This window comes from Sylvia atricapilla, chromosome 16 (genome assembly GCF_009819655.1).
Source record: "Sylvia atricapilla isolate bSylAtr1 chromosome 16, bSylAtr1.pri, whole genome shotgun sequence".
Lineage (NCBI taxonomy): Eukaryota > Metazoa > Chordata > Aves > Passeriformes > Sylviidae > Sylvia > Sylvia atricapilla.
The window spans coordinates 11,695,077-11,718,333 of NC_089155.1; the positions used below are offsets into that span (position 1 = coordinate 11,695,077).

At 41.7% G+C, this 23,257-nt stretch overlaps 1 protein-coding gene across 2 annotated transcripts in view; it reads right to left on the reverse strand.

The window, feature by feature from the left end:
- The window catches only part of VAPB (VAMP associated protein B and C), a 32,949-nt gene that overhangs the window by 7,796 nt on the left and 1,896 nt on the right, over nt 1-23,257 (reverse strand). For both annotated transcript variants that reach the window (XM_066330926.1, XM_066330928.1), the window contains exons 2-3: nt 9,292-9,444; nt 1,834-1,937 (exon numbers count right to left, since the gene is read on the reverse strand). In XM_066330926.1, coding sequence (XP_066187023.1) covers nt 1,834-1,937; nt 9,292-9,444 — 257 coding nt within the window. The remainder of the gene's footprint in view (nt 1-1,833; nt 1,938-9,291; nt 9,445-23,257) is intronic.

A 23,257-nucleotide genomic window follows, 5' to 3' on the forward strand; every position in this document is an offset into this window, starting at 1 on the left:
AAATCACAGAGTGAGCTCTCAACTCTCTGCCCAGTGGAGCTCCTATTCAAACTTTTCAAATTTCACATGAGCTTTTCTTCCTGACTGCAATGAACTACAGGACTGTTCTTCCCCCTCCTTGTTTTCCATCCTTATCAATCAGCATCAATGTCTGAACAGCACCAGATGTGCTACACACAGAGGGGTGACTTCCCTCACACCTCCTCTCCCCTTCAGCTGGGGAGTCTGCCATAAACAAGATTCCTTGCAACCTTTAACAGGGATCAGTAGTAATAAATCTTTGCTCTGTAACCCTGGAGTGAAAATATTTCTTCTCAGTGATAATAAAGAGCAAAGAAGTGTCCACACTCATATCCTGGAGTTCTGACGTGCTCCTCTTCACTCTCCTGACCATCCTCCTGTAGCTTGGTATTCCTCAGCATATCTCAAGTAGGTGACAAATTATGGCTAAGCCCGTGCAACCTGGAGTAGTATTTAACTCATCCTAAATAGCTGAATCGTAGTTCAGCTCTTCTGGGGCTGAAGTCAGTTCTATTTCCAGCTCCTTGGCTGCCTGGGAAGTGTTGAAAGCTTTATAGTACTCCCATAACTGGTCTCACCTGTTCATCCAGAATAGGAAGAGATCTGGAGAGTGGTAACAGAACTGAGAACTGATCAAAGCGTTACAGGAAAGGGAATCGTATTGGGCTGGAGAGCTCTGGAAAACTGAAAGGCCCATCTAGGTACTAAAAAACATTCTTTGCCAGCAGAATAACATTTGTCATGGTATAAAGTAACTCATAAAAATTAAAGAGCTCGAAAGAAAGGCAGACTGACTTATCTTCCTAGTGATGCAGACATTTTATTACTATTGCTGTTTCTCCCACTGGATCTTATTTTGAGCCCATTAAACAAATATAGTTCCATAAATCACTTTGAGGAGGGAAATTATTAGCCTGCAGAGTGCCCCAGCTTTAAGAAGCTATTCAGAAGAAGACACATATTGTAAAGACTACTGTAGAGTATTTTTGGGTTGGCTTTTTTGTTTTTAAGCAGCACACACAAGCCACACACTTTTAGAGTAATGGTCTTTTTTCCTTTTTATGTTGTGTCCTCAACAGCCACTGAGTGTTCTCTCAAGCCAACAAAAACTAGGCTACAGAGAGCTTTTCCTTGTGCCCTCTTCTGGGGGCAAATCTTGCTGTTAAAGGAAAGCCAGCAGTTGACAAAATGGTTTATTCCTTTGCAGGTTGCCTTACTGTAGCCTGACATCTTATTTTTATGTCTTTTGTCCTTCTCTGCTCCAGCACCTACATTTTTCTTCTGCTCTTGGTTGTGATCTACAGGACAGAATCTATGAGAGACTTCCATTTACAAAGCCACAGCAGACACAGGTGGGGATAAAGAAAAACACAATACTTGTAAATAATCCTCCTGCATCTTGCAAAAAGAGCTGCTCAAGGGGAGACTCAAGACTGAGTGCAGATGCATAAAATATAAAGGATGCCACAGATTTAGAATATATTCTGTATATCCTTAGAATATATGGTTCAAGCTGGCCTTTCTAAAGAAGGATGCATTGCAAAAATCCTACATCTACTTGTTTCATGGCTTGGCATCCCATTACTGACAGCAGCTTCCTAAAGAAGCAACCACCGACAACAACTTTCAGTGCAAGATTCCTGGGACTCAAAAGCACAGAAAACTCCTTGCCATGAAGAGATGGAAATCTGGAAAAGATTTCAAGGACCCTTCCAGATTGGTTTGACAACCACCCTTAAAACAAAGCAGTCAAAGGACTTACAAAATTCTACAATTAGAAAGAAATCCATTTTAATTAATTTCAATACTTACTACTGCTTCCATATCTGAAGTATCATTTGGAGCAAACATAGACTGAACCATAAACTTGTGTTTACTTTTCTCATTAGGGTCATAGTCAAAAGGCTGTAGCATCACTGGAAGAAAAAAACCCAGAACACATTGCATTAACATTGCTCTGGTGTAGAGTCATGCACCGATGACACAGTCACCAGATTTCAGAAAAACAAACATTAAGATGGTTTCAAATTGTCTGTTGTTATGACCAAAGCAGCAGCTGAGATCAGGAACCTCACTTTAAACCAGAATTTTGAAAGGAAGCAAGAGAAACAGATTTTCTCAGTCTGTCTAGACTTTGGTCAGAGAATTCTGGAAATGCTGATCACTCCACAATATTCTGTACACAGCTATGGCAAGATAACAATAGTAATTTATAGAAAATAGGAAAAATTTACATATCTTCTGGGACAGAGGGAAAAAATTTCCAAGACAGCAGCTTTTTGTCTTGCTCCATCCTTGGGGCAGAAGTAACAAGCATTTTGATGAGCTGCACACACAATATTGCTGATGGTGCCCGAGAAAAGCTACAGAGGCAAAGTCAAACATTGTAAACCTTGAGGTTAAAGCTCGGGATGGAAATTTCCTCTACAAAGTTTAAGAGTCTCATGGTATTTGATTTATCAAGTACAAGTATTTTGCTTCCACAAATAAGTGAAAGTTTGTTACCAATTTATAGCTGGATGTTTATAGTTAAACGTGATGTAAACTTGGCCTATGAAAGGTATGCAAGGAATGTATTTCTCTCCATTCAAAAAATCAAAAGCATTCCAAAATTTACTTATGCAGAAAATGACTGTTTAGGGGGCAGAGGAAGGAACAGCAGGTTTAGGCTGTGCTTTAGTTTCATTTTTTAAGCAATACGGGGAAATTCCATGTCTTTGCTTTTGGGTTAAAGCAACCTGAGGAGGGATAGTTGGGTACTCCATTTACATGGAATTTTTTTAATAAATAAGTGGTCACTTGGAACCCCCACATTTTCAAGTGACACCTGGATATTGAGTCATAGGGACATTAATTGGCTTCACCATGAGACAGAACATGTGGAAATAAGCAATGCACTTTACACAAACATGTTATCAGACCCTGCAAAAAGCCACCACCCCCTCAAATTGAAAATGAAGCTTGCAAATACTGCCATTACTGCTAACAGAAAAAAATGGTGTAAGGTTTTAAAAATTCACTTTTTATGACCTGTCTTCCTTCAGCCCCTCAATTCCACCACGAAGAAGAGAAGCAGTTCAAGAATTAGGACCATTTTCAAGTACTGGTGCTATTAACATTATGTGCCTAAATTCATATGCACTAATTGCAGGGGTTTATCATATAAAAGCAATACCCAAAGATCCCATTTGTCGCAAATGAAAGCAAGTCAAACCAATTTGCCTCTCTTAATGAGCAGGGCATGTTATGGCTGTGCCATCTTCACTGTGCACACAATCTGGCAATCAACAACCAGATGCCTTTTAAAGCCCAAAGAGAAGGCAGGCAATAAATTCTCTCAGATGAGGTGCTTTAAGAATTATTATACATTTTTAACTTACCTTGCAGTACTTGGATATTATTTCAAAATAAATGTTTGCAAGTTAACTGGCTGCCTTTAAAACTGTTTTCCAAACAGGAGTGACTGCACTGTGAAAGCACAACTATTCCAACACTGCCTGACACATCACTGAAAAGCAGCAGCATAATTTGTTTCTCCTCTGTAGTAGACACTTTAAATAATTCCAATGATCCAACTGGATAGTCAGAATTTATTCAGCATTTATGGAACTTCTACAGATTGTGGGTTTTTTCAGCTCACTTTGCTGAGTGCAACTAGCAGCTCATTTGAAAATCCTCATTTCCCAAGGGACAGTGCTGAATCCATCCTGGAATGCCAAATGATCACTGCTCTGAGCTCCATTCACTGAACCACAAGAGCCAGAGAGGGCTTGACAGCACAGACGTTGTTAGCACTTGTATTTTTAGATCAATACATGAAAGCCACATTGACACAAATTATTCAGCAAATGTCTTGTAAGCCAGATGGGAAGCTCAAAAATATGTACTTTTTTCAAGAGGAAACCAAAGCATTTTAATATTTATCCACATACTATTGGGGTTTCTGTGAAAGATTAGTTCCCTAAAGCTGCCCTAATTGCTGGAGAAATTGCTACTGGGAATGTGGCTCCTTTGTTCTGAATGGAAATCACAAACCATATGCAAAAATTATGTGAGATGTATGTTCCTACAAAATGCCTTATCACATCAGTTGTCCCATCTGGTCAGAAGTTTCAGCTTTCATCAGTAATCAGAGTTTTAAGAAACAAAATTATGAATATGATCTTCAAGTTTACTGTCAGCAGCATCCATCAGGCAGAGATGTATCTCAACCACTTCCCAAGCTGCTCACCCCACAGCTCAAGCACCAGCACTGTTTTACCACAAGCAAAAACTGCAGAGTCACTGAGAGATCAATGCTCGTTGGTTTTCTCACACATTCCTGCAAAATCCCCAGCATTTTTCGCCCAGTAGAGAACTAAGGAGAGGCAGTGACCACCCAATGTGCTCCTTTTCCACAGAACAGATTACTGGCAGAGTTAGTTAAAATGACAGAAGCATTAAACTCCTCTGGTTTTCCCAGAATAAACCAGCTTTCTCAAGGAACTGAGGAAATCTGAAGCAGGGAACACCTTTAACACCTGCTAAGATCCAGCTGTCCTTTCCAAGAGCTGAAGGAACAGAAAAGTCTCCCAGCTCACATAGTCAGCAACCTTCCTCTAGTTTCCATCTAAATTTATTAATGGCCTGTTTACTTGGTCCTGGACCAACACTGCCCTTATGCTGAAATACCAGAGACGGGGAAGAGTCATTTACTTCTGGTGCCCTCCAAGAAATTAATCACAGCAACTCTTGGCCTCCTGGTAAACTTCAGCCAGACTTGGTAGGTTCTCTCCAGGCCAGGCTCCCCATTCATCCTCTGCACCTGTTTTGGTTTGAGCTCCTCTAATTACACATGCAGGAAACTTTACTAATGCCTTGAACCACAGCATTTATGCCCTCTGACCTCTTCCCTTACCCAGATGTACAATGCTACACCTGCCTTACTCACACTCACATTACCTCAGCATCTTGCTCGCCCCAATCAGACCTCCTCATTTAACAAGCTTGCAATTGTAGCCAGAGTATTTTATTCTCCAAAGATGTGATTCTGCAGTTTTTCTAACGAAACTCATCCCATTTCTCTTACTGTAGCATTCAAGGACACCCAATTCTGCTGCATATCTCTAATCTCCCAACTTTACAAAACCATCAGAGTTTTTATTGTACTCTTTGTTCCAGAATTGCTTGTAAAAGCATTAGACAAGATTAGGACCAAGAATCACCCTCAAGAAACATCACCAGTAGTTCCCTGATATCACATTTCTATCCACATCACTGTTTATTCTAAAGCAGCTCATTCAACAGACAGTCAATCTATTTTTTCTTTTCTGGCTTTATCAATCATTTTCCCAAAGGGCACTGCATGGAATTCTTCATGGTCTGGATGGATCAAATCTACCACACTTATGTCACATAAAATACCCCAACCAGAAACAGGGGCAAGCCTCAAGATCCTTTTGGAATTCCATCAGCTCTGGCAGAGGTGAGCAAAGGACACTCACGTCTACAGAAACAAGCAGCATCCATTGCACCATCCCACCTTTGTTTCATGTTTATATAAATAGACATAAAATTTCTGTAAATAGTTCAGTAATACTAGTAAGTGTTGAATTTGTGAAGATCAAGATAGAACTTTTAAGCAGGCAGGCAAAAACAACCCAAAACTTGGGAGTTTCTGCAGAGTCCTGGGAGGTCTGTGGGAACAGGACACTGCAAAGGGAACAGGAGGGACACTGCAAAGGGAAGTTTGGGAGTGCAGCAGTGGATGGGACACAATCAGTGCCTGAGGGAATGGGGCAGACCCACTGTGACTGCAGAGCACAGCAGCTCCATTCCTGCCTTTTCAAAGTCAGGCCAGCTCAGAAAGGAATAAAAATCCCCTCCTGGATATTCGACAGCAACCCAAGGATAATGTCAGCTCCTCCTCACTTTTAGGAAGCCTGTTCAGACTGCTCTCTTCAGTGGGACACTGTGCACAGATGGTACCATCTGCAATTCCTCTCTCCTCCTTAGACATCTACTGCAGACTCACCAGCATCTGCTGGTATTCCTCCACTTCTCCTTTGTAATCCATCCCTGCATTTATTTACGTTTCAAAGCCACAAAACCAGCTCTCTTTGCTGAAATCAGACGTGCTGAGCAGCAGTGGAATGTGTGCAAATACTCCTTTTCCCAAGTATTGCAGCCCCAATGCCATGGAATCAGATGACGGTGCACACATACGCTTCCCGACAGTTACATAAACTCGGCTGTTAAAATTACATGCCATTATATAACAGGTGAAAACACGGGCTCCAAACCTGACATCCCAGCAGGCAGCACATGCTGACAGGGCCTCAATTGCTGGTATTTAGCAAAAGCTGTGATGTGGCATAAGAAGGCAGCATTTGAGACTCCACTAGATTGAAGTGAGCTTTATTTTTCCAGCGTTTTGTACGTTTTTTTAAATGAGCCATCGTATTAGTGTGAAATAAAGTGGAACTGCTGCCTCTTAGAGCAAAATATCTTCTCATATACTTAGAGCAAAATAGTACAGACACAGTTTCACAGGAGTATAACAAAGGCATCTGGTTACTACAGGGCAAAAAGGAAGAGGCTGTCCCAAATTCAGCTTCAGGCAATAATATTCTCTGAGACAAACAAATGCATAGGCACGGATTTTTTGGAGACAAGGTGCAGCATCAGTGCAGTGCTATCAGTGGTTGTGGAAAAGCCTCAGCAATTGTGAAGGGGCTGGATTGCATAAACACAACCCAGTTAGCCTAAGTGTCCAGAAGTTACTGTATTAACTGCATTTTAATAATTTGTCCTCAGTATTTTCACTAGGTTTGGAGGAATTCAAATCCTGTTTATTCAAGTCCTATTGTTATGCCCTGTGCAAGACTTGAATTAAATGACTGAAAAGGTAGATGATTTAGAGGCAAAGAAACAAATTCTATTTGTTTTTTACTTCATTAACTCCAAAATCAGTCTTCTGTCCTCAAGCCATATTACTCCAAAGCAAAGGTTAAACACATCCCCCCTTTCAAGGAATGTGAAAATTCTATTTTGCAAGTTAATGGCAGTCCCCTCTTTGATCCCTCACACCCAAAGGATCCCATCTGCTGATCAAAACCCAAGACACTGCCATCCTCAAGTCCAGAATTAGGTCCCATCCACAGTTTGAAGGAACTTAATATATTACCTAAGGAACAATGCAAGTGTGCTATTTGCATTTTCAAATATAATGTTAATGCAGGGACTAGCAATTTAAGATTGTTATTTATTACTACTGTTAACATCAGCATGGAAATATCAGAACACACATGTGAGCTTGTGATTAAATATACCACAGCCATTTTCCACACTCACCAAATCATAAATCACTACAAATAAGGTTATCAGAAAAGGGAAATTCTTAAAGCTGTGTAAGTAAGAGCAAAGCACAGCAATCTCATAAGGGGATACTTCAGCCCTGGAGTAGATCCACACTCCACCTGGTGTGCCACTGGGAAGGGCCAGGCTGGAAAAGCAAGCTGCTGGCAGCATAACAAGAGCTGCTTCCTACAACACTTGCCTACGCTGTATTTGCTCAGGGTGGAGCTAAGGGGCACTTGTGAGCAGAACTTTAAAAAACCACTCAACACTGAGATCAAGACATTTCAAAAAGCCTGGTAAGAGCCTGCAAAGGAAGCAGGCTTTTAATTTCCCAAGTTCATCTGCAAGATGAAAAGCATCCACATCTTTATGGCATGAAGATAATTTGTAGCTAGAAACCATGCTAATTTTCATTATCATTTCATTGATTTCAATGCATTTGATATGCTTGCCTGCAGCTAGTATAGATGACAGACAGCTTTACTTGGGAATTGTCCCGACTTTTAAAAATCTCCATTTCTCTCCAGAGAGCTTTTTCATTTACATATTAGTCATTTCAGAGCTCAGTGGATACGTGCTGGCCCTCTCCTGAAGCAGAAGTGCTTTGCTTGCCCCACCTGGAGCTCCCACACCTCCCTGGTGACCTCCTCACTGTGACATTCCCCTGGGATTAACTGCAAGGGAGGCACAATCCTGCAGCCCTTTGCACACTCAATTTGACACCACAGAAATCCCAAAGACAACAGATCAATCACTGGGCAAATATGGGCCTGTATAAGAAGACTTACAGGATTAGAGTTGCTTAATTTTACAGTGCAAAGTGGTTTGGGGATCAATTTTTATTTTGTTGAAGAAAGCTCTCTCTAAGGGTGAGGTGTTTAAATATTTTACATTTTATAAAGTAAGAAGCTGAACTCTGAATTTTTACATGTTTATTTTTTTTTTAAGTAAAAAGCAGTGATTTTAGCTTCCCAAATTTATTCTCCCAGGCTAAAAAAGTTTGGTAGGAGCAAACTGTATACTCTATCAATAATATTTCTTATCATGCCAATATTATTCTTTTTTTAAGAATAGCAAAGTAAATCTGCATGTTTTGAGAAATAATTTTCTTAACAAAAGTCTGACTTTATTCATCCAATATGCCACAACTACACGCTTTGACAGAATTCTTTATTGAGAACATGGATCAGAGGAGTCATTGAGAGAATATATTATCATCAAGTTAATAATACACAGATATTCTGTTTGAGAATACTCAGCTCTTTATGCTTTCAAAGTAAGCCACTCCTTTGCTTTTCCATTACCAAACTTAGGCAAGTCAAGAGCTACTGACTCATTAGAGAAAATCATTAACTCTTCCTATGCAACAGCAAAGATTTAGTCATTTGACATTTTGAACACCAAAGGATGCTGTTCAAGGCACACAACACCAGCATGGTTTGAAAGCAAATGTTTTCATTGTTGGTTAAATCAAAAGCAGTTTGGCACCAGCCCACACCAGTCTAAACCAGTGGCTACATTCCACCCAGTTTTATTCTTCCCTCGATGGTGCTCATCCAAGCACTTGTTTGACCCCGTGGTGAGCTGGTTCAGGAAGTTAAGCTGGCAAAAAACGAACTGTACAAAAATAATCCCACAGGGAGGGCAGGGCTGCAGCAGGGCTGGTTTGGATATGCTGGCTGAGGCTGTTAATGAACCATATCAATCATTTTTGTATTTCCGCCTTTTTCCTCTCCAAAACAGGATGTAAGACCAAACCTATTACTGCCAGACCAGGAGGAAGGGAAGTAAGGATACATAAAATGGCTGCTTCTCCATGAAAACACAACCTCTTGGATTCACCAAAACACTTTCAGGCTGCAAGGCATTCCAAGAAATAATTGATTACAAGAAGCTATTTTCAATCCCCAAAGAACTGCTGGAATGGCTTACCAGAAACATTAATTGATGTCCCTGCATCGATAATTCCACTGTTGGGCCTTACACAGTATCTACGTGGTGCTGTGGTCTTAACTTTGAAGCACACGTTTCTGTCCGTGGGGTTGCCGAGCTTCAGGTTTGTAGTGACCACATCTGTGAAAGGACCTGAGGAGGAGAGCAGAAGCAGACTTGAAATCACACAAGAAAGCACTTTTCAAGCAGAGGCTAAGCAGGAGCTAAATCTCTGTTCACAAATCTTATAAAGTAATTAGATGCTCAATTTCCATCTGCAGCACGTACAGATAATCGTGCACGCAAAGCTGAGGCTGCAGCCAGGCCCCAGCCCAAGAGCTCATCATTAACAGCAAAACAATTGGGGGAAATCATTCACACATTGTGCCAACACCACAACATGGCATTCAAAGGATGCCAAACTCCCTGCTGTGTCACAGTTGCTCCATTCTAGTCACTGAAACCCAGGCTAGCAGAGATGGCACATATACCCTGCTGTAGATGATAACTAGTGAGCACAGTCCAGTTTGTTAACCAGGCAAGGGGTGGGGACCAAGGACTGCCACAGATCCATCTGCACATGAAGCTGGACCTCCACAGGACCAGGATTCCACCAGGTACTCAAAAATGCCATACCAGAAACATCAAGACAAGCATGCAGGGTACATCTCCTTTCCCCTACCAAGGTTAATTATTTTTTGTATAAACTGTCTTGGCAACTAGAAATTATAAACCAGAAGAAATAAAGCAGCCTACCTCGCCCAGGACAGGAAATCACCATGTGGAAATAGGAAAATTTTTAGACACTGAGAGCACTGGCAAAGATTTCCATATTAGCAAAGCCAAAATCAAGCCACTGTCAAGTTCTGCAAAACCAAGTGCAGGCAAATCCATTTCTCTCAGGCTCACTACCTAATTGAAACTCCCAAATCCCTCAGGCAGAAGAAAGGCTGATTTCCTACAAGACACTGATAAATCAGACAGGTAGCACACAACTACAGTGCTTTACAGACAGTAAAGAAGTAAAATTAAAAGAAATATAACCACACTTTGATCAACTGTCTTCTCCATAGAAGTGATTAATTTGATGCCCGAATAAAACACCTTCATCTGTCCTCAGGAGTAAAAGCAAATTGGTCAAAAAAAAGCATCAAACTTTTCCTTGCAGAAATGGCAGCCCTAGAATTGAAAAAGGGTGAATGATGATGATAATAAAAATACCGGCAGGCAGCATTCCACCACCCTGTTCTCACAGCATGGATGCCTTGATGTAATTTAAGTTGGCTTCTTATTCTATGCAAATTTGTCTCCTACGACAATATTTAATCCAGCTGTAACAGTACTACAGTCCTGCAACCTCTATCCTTGATCCAATTTGTTTAAAGTAATTAGAAGGGGAAAAGCCTCAAAACAATCACACACATAATAACCCCAACCAGACAAGAAGGCAGCACCCACTTCTGACTTCACCCTGAGCAAATCAGCTTTGCAATGCAACACAGGAGCTAAAAAACTATTGAAGCAATAAAATTTTCAGATCCCATGGCAAAGGTTTCACTAGACTTGTGCCTGGTGAAACACTGAGATGTGAAAGAGAATGAAACACAGCTGTAAAGTTTTCTCTGTGTTCTGCAAGCAGGGAGAGACTTGAAGCTAATGGAAAATAACTGGCTAGAAGCAGCCACAAGTTGTTAAAGAAGTTAAAGAAGCCAAACCATCAGAACAGTCCACAGCAAACATTTAGGTGCTTAAGATCAGTAGCAGATCTTCAAAACAGCCCTAACTGGGAGAAATCTAACATTTCAGATGAAATTATAGGATGCCTATGCAGTAAGGATGTGTCTTTACTAAAAAATTACAGCTTGAGCCGTTCCAGCACAGAGGGAGGGTTGGCTGCACAAAGCCCTTCATCTGCAGCTGCATCCTCAGTAGTGCTTTACTGGTCTGCATGCTGGGATAGATTTCCTGGGGGAAAAACCACGTTTTTACTTGGCTGATCCATGAATGTGTGCGGGATTTGTGTGCCCCAGCACAGAGCTGCTGTTTCAAATAGTAATACAACAACAATTCTGCACGGAAAATAATTTCCAAATGGAGTTACTTATTGCTAACATAGATCATACCAAAACATTTGGCAGCAAAACCTTTCGGCAGACGGAACTCATTTCTTGTCTGCTTGGTGTTTCCTCTTCTGTTTTGTCCAGTAAACCCTAAACAGTTTCTTTAGCTACATTTCCCTTAAATTACAGGTTTTACAGCCACCACAACTGTACTAGAAGGTTGACATCTGCTTCCAGCAAACCTGTGTGCAGGCACTGTCCTTACGGCACTGCTGGTCAAACTCTGCAGCAAAGCAAAACACAGCAGACAAACGCAGGATTAACGTGCCATTAAGGTGTCCTGAAGTGTGTAAAAAAACCCCACACCACAGGGTATTACTCAGGGGTAATTGGGGCATGGCAGTGAAATATTATCACTTGGCTGGCCTGCCTTTTAAGAGCAAGGCCCATGGACTGCCAACTCGGGCTGAAACGAAACCTTGGTCGCCTGTTGTTGGATTACTACAGCCAAGGTCAGGTTTTTTGGGGAGGCTGGGGTATGTGGGAGAACTTATCTCAGGACAGACACAAGCTAATTCTGCACTGGAGAGACACCTTTGCTTTCCAACATCTGGCTTTGAGCACTGCAGATAAAGCTGTGTGGGTATTAACAGTCACATGAGATGCACATGAACTCTGGAGCTTCATTTTCCAGCGCAAGGCATTGGGACTTTGGGAATCACACCCAAACACAGTAAGAGAAAACACTCTACACTTCTTTCTGATAACTTTGTCCTCATTATAAGTGCATGGACTATTTATACAAGTTGATGCAACACCTGGATGATGCTTGTACTCCCAAGGTGGGCTGAGAGCACAGTTAAGCCAGATTGGTGTATCTGGATGGTCCCTGGGTCAAAGCAACAAGTGAAGACTGACTCTTCAAACCCAACCCCCTTACTTAATCACATTATTTTGTTTTGAATGTTTTTTCGATGGGTCATAATATTTCTAGATAAGTGGAACTCATACTAAGGCAGGGTGCTTTCCAAATGACAATTTGCTCTTCAAAATTATCCCAGCTGTTTTTCTCACGTGTTTTTTAAAGATCATGAGAAAAATGCCACTGGTGTCATCCCAAGGACAAAGTTATGAGAAACGGGGTCTGTACATGCATCATCTGACATGGGGTTGTCATGGGAGCAAGCTGTCTAGAAGGAAGAATGCAGCAAATTGAATTTGGTGCTGAAAGTCTCAAATACTCCACAAGGGCTTGGTGACTTTCTCCTGCCAAAACAAAGTCAACTCATGTTAATGCAAAGCGGGCATCTAGTGATGCACAAGCTAGCAGTATTACTAGGAAAGGAAAGGAAACATCACCTTCTATACACATAAAACAGCAAACAGTAAGAGGTATCTTGGCTTTTCACAGGACTACTTTTCAGCACAGTTATTTCTGAACTGTGGCTTTTCACCCACATATCCAACCCCTCACATTTGAAGATCACAGTGTTATCTCAGAATTTTCCACAGTCCATTTCCTATTTAAACACCAGTGCTGAATCAATCTTTCCTTAGAGAGCCATTCCCAGCTTTTTTATATCATTACTAAAATGGTGTGGGATATTACAATGCCATATTACAGTATGGCATTGTAATATCCCACACCATTTTAGTAATGATAAAAAAGTCAGGGAATTAGGTCAAAAGAACATGATGTCAACTCTATTTAAATTTTAAATAACTCTCACTGCAATAGAAATTGCCCATAATTGTTTCAGCAAATCCAGGCTGATAACTTTTTGATGAGCACAGTACTCACTGTGAGTTTCTTGCCACTCACTCCTCCAAGAAACCACGTTACACAGCCACACCATTTGTACTACATCTTAACACAACCATCCTCACCTTAACCAAAATTCCATGCTTTGGCATGGCAAATAACCAGTCCTCATGCTGTCTGGCACATGGAGGAATTTAGTGTAAGTGCCAGCAGAGGGAAAGCTTTGATGGCACAGGCTTGGGCAGGAATGTTCAAACCCAGCAGAGACAGTCCTCTGCACATCTGTACCTGCAATTATCACTGCATCTTTCTAATTAACTACACACATCAGGCGGGCTACAGGGTTGCTTAAATCCTGCATGAGTCCATCTCACTGCTGAAAGAGGAGGTGGTCTGGCCTCTCATCTCCACCAGCTGCCTGTGCAAATTGCACTCTGTTCCTCTGCATGGGCCAAGAGCAGAGCCAGGGAGCTGCTGAGGCTGGAAATTAATCCACTTACCAGGCAGGGAGAGAGGGAGGGGGCAGCGGGGAAGAGCAAAAGGAGAATCAGTTTTCAGCCAGAACGAGCAGTACTCAGACCTGGCACCAGAGAAGCTGCATCTTTCCTGCACAGCATTCTGCCAATTTAAGGTCTCACAGTTGCAGGTTAAAGCTTGCAAGCAACATCTGGGCATCCGTGCTGCTGTCACACTGCTATTGGCACTGGTGTTGGTATAGCTGATGGAAGTAATTAAGGCACATCCATCATTTTTTCTGTATTTAAATCTAATGCAAATTCTCATCTGCTAAAAGCTAGGCATCCCTAAAAAATGTAGTGAACTTTTCAAAGAAAAGCACTGCAGGAATACTGGATACAACTGGCAACCATTGATCCACAAGACTAAGAATAAATTCTTAACAAGTTGCCCATGTTATTCCCAGAGTGTTTTAGGTGCACTTTCAGCGTCTTCTCCTCAACAACTTTTGCAACTCCAGCTCACCACAGACCTGTATCCAACAGCAAGGTAATTGGAAAGAGCCAGAAATACAGGCAGAACCTCTCGTGAGATAACCTCTCTTGTACTTCCTTTGTGGAAAGCAGTGGAATCCAATAATAGGAGGGGAAGGATGTATTTCACCATGGTTTAATCCCACTGATGTGTCAGATGAAAGTCATTAATCACCTGACACATTAATCAGCCATAGAAAGGTAACTGAAGAATCTTTAATAAGGGAGATGGTGGCAAGCAATAGAGGGGAAACCTAAATTGTTTTGTGACTGTTCTCAAGAGCCCAAATCCTGCATGTGACTGGTGAAGTCCACACGGAGCAGTAATTAATCCAGTGAGAGAGCCACACTGACTCTGTGTGAGGGGAAAGGATGGGGGCTGAATGTGACACTCATCCCTTCCCCACCTCACAGCCTACACTGGCCCCTCTCCCATGGCTTTAAGTGCCTCCCCCAGCTCTGCCAGCCCCTCAAACTGGGGATGCTCCTTGCCCTGCTCTAGAGGTGTCAGCACCATCAAACAGCCACCACACCCATCTCTCCATATGATGTGTTCAGCCCTTCCACCTGCAACTTTTCTCATCTCCACATCCCAGTGGTTTCTCAGTTTCTTCACTGCTTCTGACAGCACCAAGCGACTTCGTTTTATTTCCATGGGCTCTCCCATTTTATAGTTGTGGATGTCTATCAGCATTAGAGAGACAGGCAAAATAAAACCAGTAGTGATGTGCAAGAGGGCTCAATAACAGGTAGGAACTTGACTTACTGCACGGTTCTCTTAAAGTCAGATATAAAGCTGATGACCTTTGAAGATAAACACTGAAATGAAAAGAGCTGAAATGTCAAGCAAGACATCTTGAGCTATCAGCCAGGTGCCTGAGAATCAAGAATACCCAAGATCCAATCAAACTCTCCCACCACCTTACTTGTCTTTAGACAAATCACTTAAGGGCTTGATCTTCTGCTATTAAGAGCCTTAAGAGTTGACAGCAACTCCAAAACAGAAGCAGCTTTGGACCCTTATAGTTTCTCTCTCTGTCAAGTAAGGAGAATACTTACCTAATTACACAGAATCTTGTGAAGATTAGTGTTTTAAAAAGTACTGTGTGCCAAGGTTTAATCATCATCATCATCTGGCTCTGGAGACTTTCATAATTAAGTGAGCATCCGCAACTTTTGAAATCAAATAAGTTAAAAAATCAGAAACAAGAAGAGCCTGTGTTGCATAAATATCTGATTTCACAAGTAAACTCACTGAGAGAACCCAAACTCCCCCAAATTTGGTAATTATTTTAAAGAAAAATCCTTGTGTAAACCACATGCCAACCTTTTGACCTCAGCTCAGACTTTAAAAGGAATTAGCTACAAACCCCCAGCCCTGTGGAATCGATATTTTTACTCCCAGCATCCACCTCCTCACCCAAAAGAGCCCTTGAAGCCAAGTGACAGGATGGGACTGGTCCCTTCCACTTCTGCTGTGTCAAACAGGGGATGCCTGGATGAAAAAATATCACAAAAATAGAAGCAACATCCACATCACTCCCTATGCAATAGCTGATGCAGTGGAGCAATTTTTTAAAGTAGCGATCAATAAAGTGACCTAAGAATGAAAAAAAAAAAACCAAGAAGGTGCAGAAACCCAAAAAAATTACATGATCCAGATGCCAAAGTTGGAGCAAGGCTGGCAGTAAGTTATTCCATTTAGATGGATTAATCAGTGTCCTTCTCTGGCCTATTCTAACATAAACTATTTTTCTCAGAGCATGCCTCATGCTTAATTGGGAAAAAAGCCCAAACCCCAAACAAACATGAGACTGAAGACTATTTTCAGGGGATCTGTTAGTATGTAATTTTTGTCACCTTTAATCCCTCAGAGGATCATTAAAAGTCTGACTTCACAGTTGTAAGAACTGAGAGCCCACACATCAGCTTGCCAAGAGAAATAGAAGAACATGTCCTTCGTATAATTTTGGTACCAGTGTCAGTTGTTTTCTCCCCAGCTGATCTCTTCATTGTTTTTTTACTGCCAAACATTACCTACAGCAAACCTCAGCAACAAAATCACACAACACGAAATATTTTCTCTGCATCATAAAGTTAAACCAGATTTCTGCACACACTTGCATAAACAAGAGACTGAGAGCTGCCTTGGTGATCTTTCAGAGGTGCATCTCTGTTTCAGCTGTGCTTTCAGATCCTTTCAGAACCAAGTGCCAAACAGATTGTGTTACTTCGCTCATTCTGCACACAAATATCACATGAACCAACTCTGTCTAGGTATGAAAACAGCTCAGGAAACAGTGGGACAGCAGCTGCATCTCTTCCAATAACCATGATGTAGCCAGACACCTTTTTGTACCCAGCCTGGAGCTCCATCCTCGGGGTATGGAAAGGACATAAAGCCCAGGCTCCCAGGAGGAGTGGGGATGCAGCAACAGAGCAATGAAGCCTTGATGTGAAAACCTCTCTGACAAAAACACTCCTGAAGACTGAAGTCAATGTAAAATGTTTCCCTGGAAGAACCATCCTGATTTTAATCCAAGCTACACTTTTTCTTCTAAAGTGATTTTTCCTGTCTAATTTCATCACTAATTTCCATTTCAAATGCACATTAAAATGTTAGGGAAGGAGCAACTTAACTACTCTAATTTTACGCTCACATATACTCCACAAATAGAGGAATTTGATGTGCAACTTAAATAGCAAATGAGCAAATATTTTAAGTGCAAAGCTGTGCATAAGTCGAAAATATCAGAAGAAACAAACAAAACTAGATATTCTGGGAATGCACAAAGAATAGCTGCTTTTCTAATAAGTTTAAAAAAAAAAACCCAAGCCACATAAAATAGGCAGTGGAATACTATTTATGGCTACAAATAAGGAAGGAATCCTGAGTTTAGCAAGATATATTTCAGGGGAACCACTTGAAAACCAGCCTATTAACTACTTTCAGGACCAAAGAGAAAAACAAAACAAAATCAGAAATTTAGCCAGCAGCAGTGAGAAAACTTAATCAGGGAAAAAAAAAACCAAAAAACCCACCCAACCCTGACCATTCATATGTAGGGCACAGAACAAGAAACAAGGGCCAAGTTGTGTTCTTTAAGCAGAAACTTCTGTCTTTTTCAACCTAAACAATTCCATGATTCTATCACCATCTGCATCTCTGTGTGACATCACAAAGCACGGTGTAAAAGCAGCTATATAAAAATTAAGGGGGAAAAAAATGTTACTGCCCTTAGATCTTTGCTCTTAATCTGGTAAAAATATAGAAAGCTAGAAGAAAAGAAATCACAGTCCAGAGGAAATGCAAATGTTTTGAGAAAACAAAAAATATATCGTTAATTCACATATCACAAGAAGTTCTAATTGAAAATATCAACAGACAACAAACATGAAACTGCACAAGGGAGAGGGTGAACTGCTGGGAGAAACATCAGAACCACCAGCAAGGATGAAGTAACTGGTGTGATGAAAAAAGTAGCAGTCTTGGGGAAAACAAGAAAGTGCATTTTTTTTTCTCTTAAAAGAATTACATAGTCATTTGACATGCCTTCTACAAGCACAACTAATTTGTCTTTTAAATTGCTTGTAAAAACATAAGATTTGGCTCCATACTGATCCCCACACCTACATGATTTTATAATCTGCATCCTAAATAACCGGATCACCAGGCAAACCTCCCCCTTCTCTATTTTTCCACCCCTCGTGGAAACCAACCAAGAAAACAGGATTAAATTTAGAATGATAAAATCTTTAATCCATGCACCATGGTATGAGGGACTTCGTTTACAGCTCAGAGAACTAGACACTAAAGTAGTTTAGCAAAGAGATTATTTTCATGAAGTATTTATAATAAGGTGGGGTAAGTACTGCAGGCAGCAGCAGTCCCCAGTCTGTACCCATGTGTTTGAGGCCAGGAGAATTACAGTGGAATTGAGCAATTTTCAGAAGAGCTCTAAGAGAGAAAGAACAGACTGAGCCCTCGGTCTGGGCTGTGCTGCTGGTGTGAACACACAATCACTTCCATCCCTGTGCACCTCTCCCCTGCCCTGAATTCAACAGGGCAATGGTCATTTGCTTTGCATACATTTGCAGTGACAACAACACCCTGACAGCTGCTCCAGACCCACGGCACAAATCCCTCTTCACAAAAGGTTGCCTAGCAGGCCAAATTTTAAACTCAACAACATTCCAGGCATCTCAGAAAATATCCTATATGGCTCTACAGGCATCTCGGGCTACAGAGCACTGAAAGGGTTGATATATTGAAAAAAATACTGGGTCAAATGCCAGAAGAAGAGACTCAGCATGAATCCAACTCCTAGCTTGGACAAACTGGTAGCTAAATATTCATATATGTGTGTAAAATAGGCTTCCTTTCTGCCTCTGGTCATCACACAGGAAGACAAAAGCCCTCCAGTGTTGTGGTAGGAAGTGTCACACCAGCGCCAGTTCCTCATCCACAGGGGAGAGGGCTCTGACTGGGAACAGCTCCTGACCTAATCAGTGAGGATTTACTGGCAGAAAGACCCCAACAACACAATTGCAGCAGGGAGATGATAATGTTCAAGATCACGTTTCTTACAAATACAAAGATGAAATTTAAGTCTGAAACAACAGCTGTCACCACAAACAGAACTGCTGCAAACACCATCAATAAGGCTTTCAAAGCCAAGCAGCCACACTGACAAGGGAAAGTAAAGAGGCTGTTATTGTACCAACTATGAAATGCATTCAGTAGTTATTAGCTGTTCCCAGCAGGCAGCAAACATAAGACCAATATGGTAACAAGATAGTAGAAAATGAGTGTGACTGCAAGATGTGGGCAGAATTAGCAAGGGTCATTTGATTCCTGCACCGCCTCAGCTGGGCAGAAAGCTGTGCTCAGAGCACTCAGAAACAAGACAAACCCTCCCTCGCCCAGTTTCCTACAAAAATTGCATTAGAACATATGTAGAAGTTGCTCATTTGATCCAAAACTCATTTGATGCAATCAATACCTTCCAGAGCCGGCTGCATAGGACAAATTAAGCTGCTTTTAAAACTGGGTATTTGTTCATAGATGTAAGCTGACCTGAGCTCATGAAGTTGGATCATTTGCTATGGTGATGATGCCTTTTTTCCAGCTGAGTTTCAAAACAGAGCTGACAATCTATTTAAAGGTTTGTACTTGAATTTTTACAATCCTAATTCTGAATCAGAGAGCAATTAACAGAATTCACTCTTGTCTTTAACGGCAGCTAACCTATTTTAAAAGAAATAAAGCATCACACGATTACTGGTAAGTTTTTAATTTATAAAACTTGTGCAGCGAGGAAAAATGGGTAATAATTTATTTTCCAATGAGAAGGCACTATTAGGAACTGCTGTATAAATAAATTTCTACTCCATATTCCTTTCACGGGTGACAGGACACTGCACATGGCATGCAGGGCAGCAGCTGGTAAATACAATTTACTGCTAAGTACCAGTGTGAACCTGCATCCACTCTGACACATTAACTGTGTCTTCATTTTGCCATGATAGCCCTGCTCCCAGGACTTGAGAGAGCCACCCCTTCCATCTGTATTTTCAATATAATCTGTTATCAGATATATCTTCTGAAGTGATGAATAGAGGTCACATCGCAGCAAACAAATCAGACTGGCAGGCTGCCATCCTCATGAGCTTTAAATAACAAACTTGAAAAACTTTTTCACATGTCATTGCAATAGCTCCATAGCTCAAAGTGAGCTGAAAATCCATGGACAAACATGGGATTCCCAAGGAACAGGAGGTTGTGAATGTATGTGGCTCATTCTGTACAGTAAAGGCAAGGAGTTCATCACATTCAAAACACAAAATCCCACAGAACTAAGAGAAGCAATGGCCAAGTAACAAATTTTATCACTGCATTAGGTCCTTCCCTGAAACAGTAATACTTTGATCCTATTAATGTTCATAACTTCAACTGGAATTCTTAACATCTGTACAGCACAAAATTATTCAAAAGTCCTTAACCCATAAATCACATTGACCAAAGCCTTCAAGGAGATTGTGGTATTTTTGGAAATAGTCTTGGGAGACCTAAATACATTAATTAAATTTAACAGAAGATGCAGTTAAACCTCCTCGACTGCTTCACACATCTCAACTGTTCTTTGCTGCTCCAACCATCCAATTCAGAGTTTCAAATTCCTGTTAGTCCCACACGTACAATTCCTCTCTCCTTTCCCAGTGGAGCTGTGAGTGTTGTGTCTGTAGTGTATAGGACACCAACAGATTAAGGAAGCTCAAGAGAAGCACGATCTTCAACTTATTCCACCTTTCAAAAAAAGAGATGCGTTGTAAGAAATTCACAATGCATCACCACCCTCTCTTACCTCCAGTTTATTCCCTCCTAACACCTCTCTTTTAAAGTGAAGAGACTATGCAAAGTGATGAATTAATTATAAAACCAATGGAGCACGTGAAATCAGAATAATGCAGTGAGATGCAGCAGGTCTGTACAACTAAACAATGTTTAATAGAATAAGTTATTGATTTTAGCTAACCTGCAAGAAAAGTGAATGTAACATGAACTGCACCAGAAAAAGACTGATTTTGTTTGATAACTGGAATATATTTTAGGATAAATTTGTGTGGATTTAGGAAGCCTGCCTGTTCTTTAAATACTATGTCGTCTTTTAAAGACTATAATTTGATAATTAAATTCAAATATGTAGAGAGATGTAAAGGTTTACTGGTATTTAATGCGGTAACAATGACTTGACTTGGAATCAGGCCAGACAAAGGGAAGCAAGGGCTGGTACATCTTTCAGCAGGAAAGCAGACAGCCATTGGCACAGCAGCCTTCAAAGAGTAAAGAAATCCTAGTACTGGCTGCCATTCTGCTGTGAATACCAGGAGGGCTCTAAGAGTTTAAAGAAAAGAGCATATAAACGTTCAGCTTAAAAGATGCATGTTAATTATCCTAAACGAGCAATTCCTCACAATACTGTGGCACTGTTTTACATTCTTAAACACGGCTTGTGCCTAGAAATTCCTATTTATCCAATACAGAAGAGGATGAGCACAAAGTCAAACTCCTCCCAATACCTTCGGTGCAGGAGTGATTCAACCATTCCCGATGGATCAGGACAGGGACAGAGAATAGTCCACATGCCCTTAACCTCTCTTCTGAGACTTGGCAACTGCAGCTTCAGCTAACACTAATCTCACATCCCAAATGTTGCAGGCCTGCTGGACTGAAGAGCTTTAGCCCGGTATCTGGTGGGAACGGGATATTCCTGTCAGACACAGGAGGCTTTGCACACCCCCAGTGCAAGGAACAGATCTGGCTGGAGTTTACTCGGGCTGACCTGGAGGAGCTCAAAGTGTCTCAGAAGGGAGTGGCAGCCACCCAGCCACGGAAAGGCAGGTCACATAAACTGCACAGGACAGGGGCTAAGCTAAATACTGAATTTCAATGCTGCAGAAGCACTGCTGGACTGAGTACATCAATTCAGGCCGAGGCCACACCTTTGGGCTGCAGCTCTGAGGTACCCAGGGTTTGCACCTGAGGCAGTGACAGGTGACAGCCCCGGGTCAGGGATGAATCTGCTCTGTTCGAAACGGAGAGTTCTGGTTCATCGTTGTGCCCTTAGCAGAAAGCCAAGCTACACAGTGACATATTGCACAGGTACAGAATGACATACTGGGGACAGGCACCTGCATTTCCAACTGGCACGACTCGCAGAGTTTAGCGAGGCACTAATCCCTGCTTGGCAGTACTGCCGGGAGCCACTTGGGGAGCACGGACAGAGTGCTGAGTCATAAGTCCAGCCTAACCTGGAGCAAACCTCCAGAAACGCCACCAAAATGTCCCTCAGCCTCCGCCACCTCCCATCTGTGCCACCCCTGCTGAGCAACACTGCCCCAGCACCCCACCTCTGCAAACATGCAGCACCATCTCAAACGCTACAAACCCAGGGGAGGTCGAAAATATGCTATATTTTAACAGAATTTTACTTGCTGACATTAAACAGCCGATCTCTACTCCTGGTGGGCACATATGGTGAAAAGACAGATCAGCCTCGGTGGGCAGTGATCCTGTGAGGTGCAGGAGGCATCCCTGCAGCACAATTCCACGTCCTTGCTCAGGTTTAAATCTAGCAATTCTTAAAGTCAGAGCCTTGAACGTTGTAATAAATTCTTGGCAGATTGATGTCATCTCTTAAGATTGAAAAAAAAGAAGAAAGGGAAACATAAATGTAAATGTCACATATACCAACAACAACATTCTTTTTCACCATTTGTTACCAGTAAACGCTGAGCTATAAACCTTCAGCTGGATCAATTTTTTTGCAAGCCTACGACGACCAAAAAGTGGAGGAAAGTCACCAGCAAGACAGCAAAGCTTCTATTTCACCTGGCATCAAAGATCAAGGCAAGGAAATAGGCACCTTCAGCCACCTAATGGTGTCCAGCCTCCCACGACTCACAGCTGCATTTCAGCACAGCACACGCTGATGCTATTTTGGAGCATGTGTGCTCTGCTGTAGGAGATGCGAGGCGGGAGGAAAGACAACCCCTGCTCATGTTCACATGCTGTGAAAAAAAAAAATTCCAGCATGAAAAACTCCTTTGATATTTTTTTTTTTCAAACGAGACACAAGCGCAGTATTTTGAAACGGAGCACCAAATGAATTTATGAGATTCCCTGCAAAACTCAGGGGCCACAAAAGCTTCTTTAAAATGATCTTCAACCCTTAAGAAGTGAAAGTGCAGGCCATGGCTGCAACCCCAAAGTGACTGGGATGCATTATAGAAGACATCCTCGTTCACTGTATTATTCTCAACATCCTACCTGCCTCTAAATTTTACACCGAAGAGCTACACAGAGCCTTTCAACAGCATCAGAGCGAACAATTTTCTGCTTTTTCTACCTGCCTGCATCTGGATTAAGCCCTTCACCATTTCCAGTGTTTGGTTTACAGCCCAATCTCAGCTTCCTACATCCAGCACCATGTCTTTCAGCACACACCAATGGGGATGCCTGTGCCAGTCAGCAGCTCCATGACCTCTGTCAGCCTGGATCTACTCCTACAGGGCCAAGGAACGCTCTGGAAATAAACGTACCTCCTTCCAAAGGTGACAATATCATTTCGGCCCTATCACCAGGTAGTGTGCCA